This window comes from Lithobates pipiens, unplaced genomic scaffold, assembly GCF_037356315.1.
Source record: "Lithobates pipiens isolate NorthernLeopardFrog02 unplaced genomic scaffold, aLitPip1_a1.2 Scaffold_1, whole genome shotgun sequence".
Classification (NCBI taxonomy): Eukaryota; Metazoa; Chordata; class Amphibia; order Anura; family Ranidae; genus Lithobates; species Lithobates pipiens.
The window spans coordinates 173,898,560-173,900,525 of NW_027507685.1; the positions used below are offsets into that span (position 1 = coordinate 173,898,560).

General features: G+C 36.3%; 1 protein-coding gene across 1 annotated transcript; it reads right to left on the minus strand.

The window, feature by feature from the left end:
- Positions 1–242: 242 nt before the first annotated feature.
- LOC143988569 (olfactory receptor 5B12-like) lies at positions 243–1,581 on the minus strand. Its single transcript, XM_077488247.1, has one exon. It carries the CDS (start codon positions 1,577–1,579, stop codon positions 632–634), a length of 948 nt encoding a protein of 315 aa, XP_077344373.1. The 5' UTR covers positions 1,580–1,581; the 3' UTR covers positions 243–631.
- Between the last annotated feature and the right edge of the window lie 385 nt (positions 1,582–1,966).

Below are 1,966 nucleotides of genomic sequence, written 5' to 3' on the forward strand. Positions count from 1 at the left end.
ATGCGCCATTCTTAGTCCGTCGGACTAGCATACTGACGAACGTATTGTCCGCTGAAACCAAAGTACGACGGGAAGATTGGTGTGCAAACCGACCTTCTTAGTACTCCGGACTTCACGCTGAAAAAGTCTGCTGAAGCCCACACACGAGCGGATTGTCCGTTGAAATGCGTTTCAACGGACTAAGTACGTCATACAATTCGATCGTGTGTACGCGGCATTAGGCACAATATCAGTTTTTGTTTGCTCCTTATATTATAGAAAATCTTCACCTTTTGAGTTCAGGTCAGCTCTAGAACATGTAGTCCAGCATTGATTATAGTTGTGTTATGTGACATCACAGCCAGCACAATTCCCACTTGTATACATACAATTTTATAGTAAGACAGGTGCTTTCTTGATACCATTTATTTACAAAAAGAAGACCAGGGACTTAGATGGCAGACTTAGATGAGAATATCTCGGCTTTAGGAGATAGGTAAAATAAAGATTGAATTGGTAAGAGGGTGGGAAGGGGTTTTATTTTTGTCCAGAAAAAAATCTTTTCCAATTTTAGTTTTGCAATGATCTTTTGAAATTATACATAATTAAAAATAAAGTCTTGGCACTACAGATTGTGATTGTTCGGTATTGTTTAGCCAATGGTTTTACAGAATCCCAGCCTACGCCTTGCAGCTAATTTAACATCTTTATTTTTCAAACTATAAATTAAAGGATTTAACAAGGGAACAGCTGCTGTATTGAACAGAGAGAACATCTTCTTCGCATTCAATGTTCCCAATGATGTTGGTGTCAAGTACTGGGAGACAAGTGTGGTATAAAGAAGAGTGACTACTGTTAGGTGTGAGGAGCATGTAAAAAAGGCTTTTTGCTTTCCAGTGTTGGAACGGATCCTCATTATGGTAGATATGATAAAAATATATGACACTGAGGTAAAAAGGAAAGGGAGTAACGTTATAACAAAAATTCCTTGGATTAGAAACACAATATCCAAGACAGATGTGTCATTACAAATGATTTTTATCAAAGGTATCATGTCACAGAAGAAGTGGTTGATCTCATTGGACGTGTAGCATGAGAAGCCTGAGAAGATGACAACAGCAGGGAGGACTTGTATGAAGCCCATAAACCAGCAACTGATGGCAAGCAAAGAGCAAACTCTACTGTTCATGACCATGTGGTAACGCAATGGGTTACAGATGGCAACATATCGATCATAACTCATTGCAGACAAAATTAGAAGCTCATGTCCAATCAAGGATGCAAAAAAGTACATCTGAGTTATACATGCTGGGTATGAAACCATGTGATCTCCAGTTATGAAGATGACTAGAACTTTATGCAAAGTGATGGTGGAAGAAGACACATCCACAATGGACAAGTTGGCCAGGAATAAGTACATGGGAGTGTGAAGGTAATGATCCAAACAAATGAGTAGAAGAATGGCCATGTTGCCACCAAGGGTGATTAGATAAATAAGCAGGACTGGGATGAAGATTAAAATCTGAAGATCTGGTGCATCAGTGATCCCTTTGATATAGAAAAATGTCACCAAGGTGCGATTTAGTGGACTTGAAAACATTATTTTGCCTTTTGATCTAAAATAAAATAAGAAATCATGTGCATAATTAGGTAAACTTTTAATCCCAATATCTGTTTTAGAAGTTGAAATCTATGTTACACAGTCAGTATAAATAACTAGTCATTAAAAATCAGACCTATGACAACAAGAAGATCCATGTGATTTGGAATACTTATTGCAAGAATGTGCCCCTCCGCCTTAGATGATTGCCATGTACTTACGGTTTACTTAGCTATATATTTCTTATACGAATCTCAAGCTTTTACCATTTTAAAAATATATATACTGTGTGTGTGTATATATATATATATATATATATATATATATATATATATATATATATATATATAGTATATACAGTATTTAGTACACCCCTCAATTTTTTAT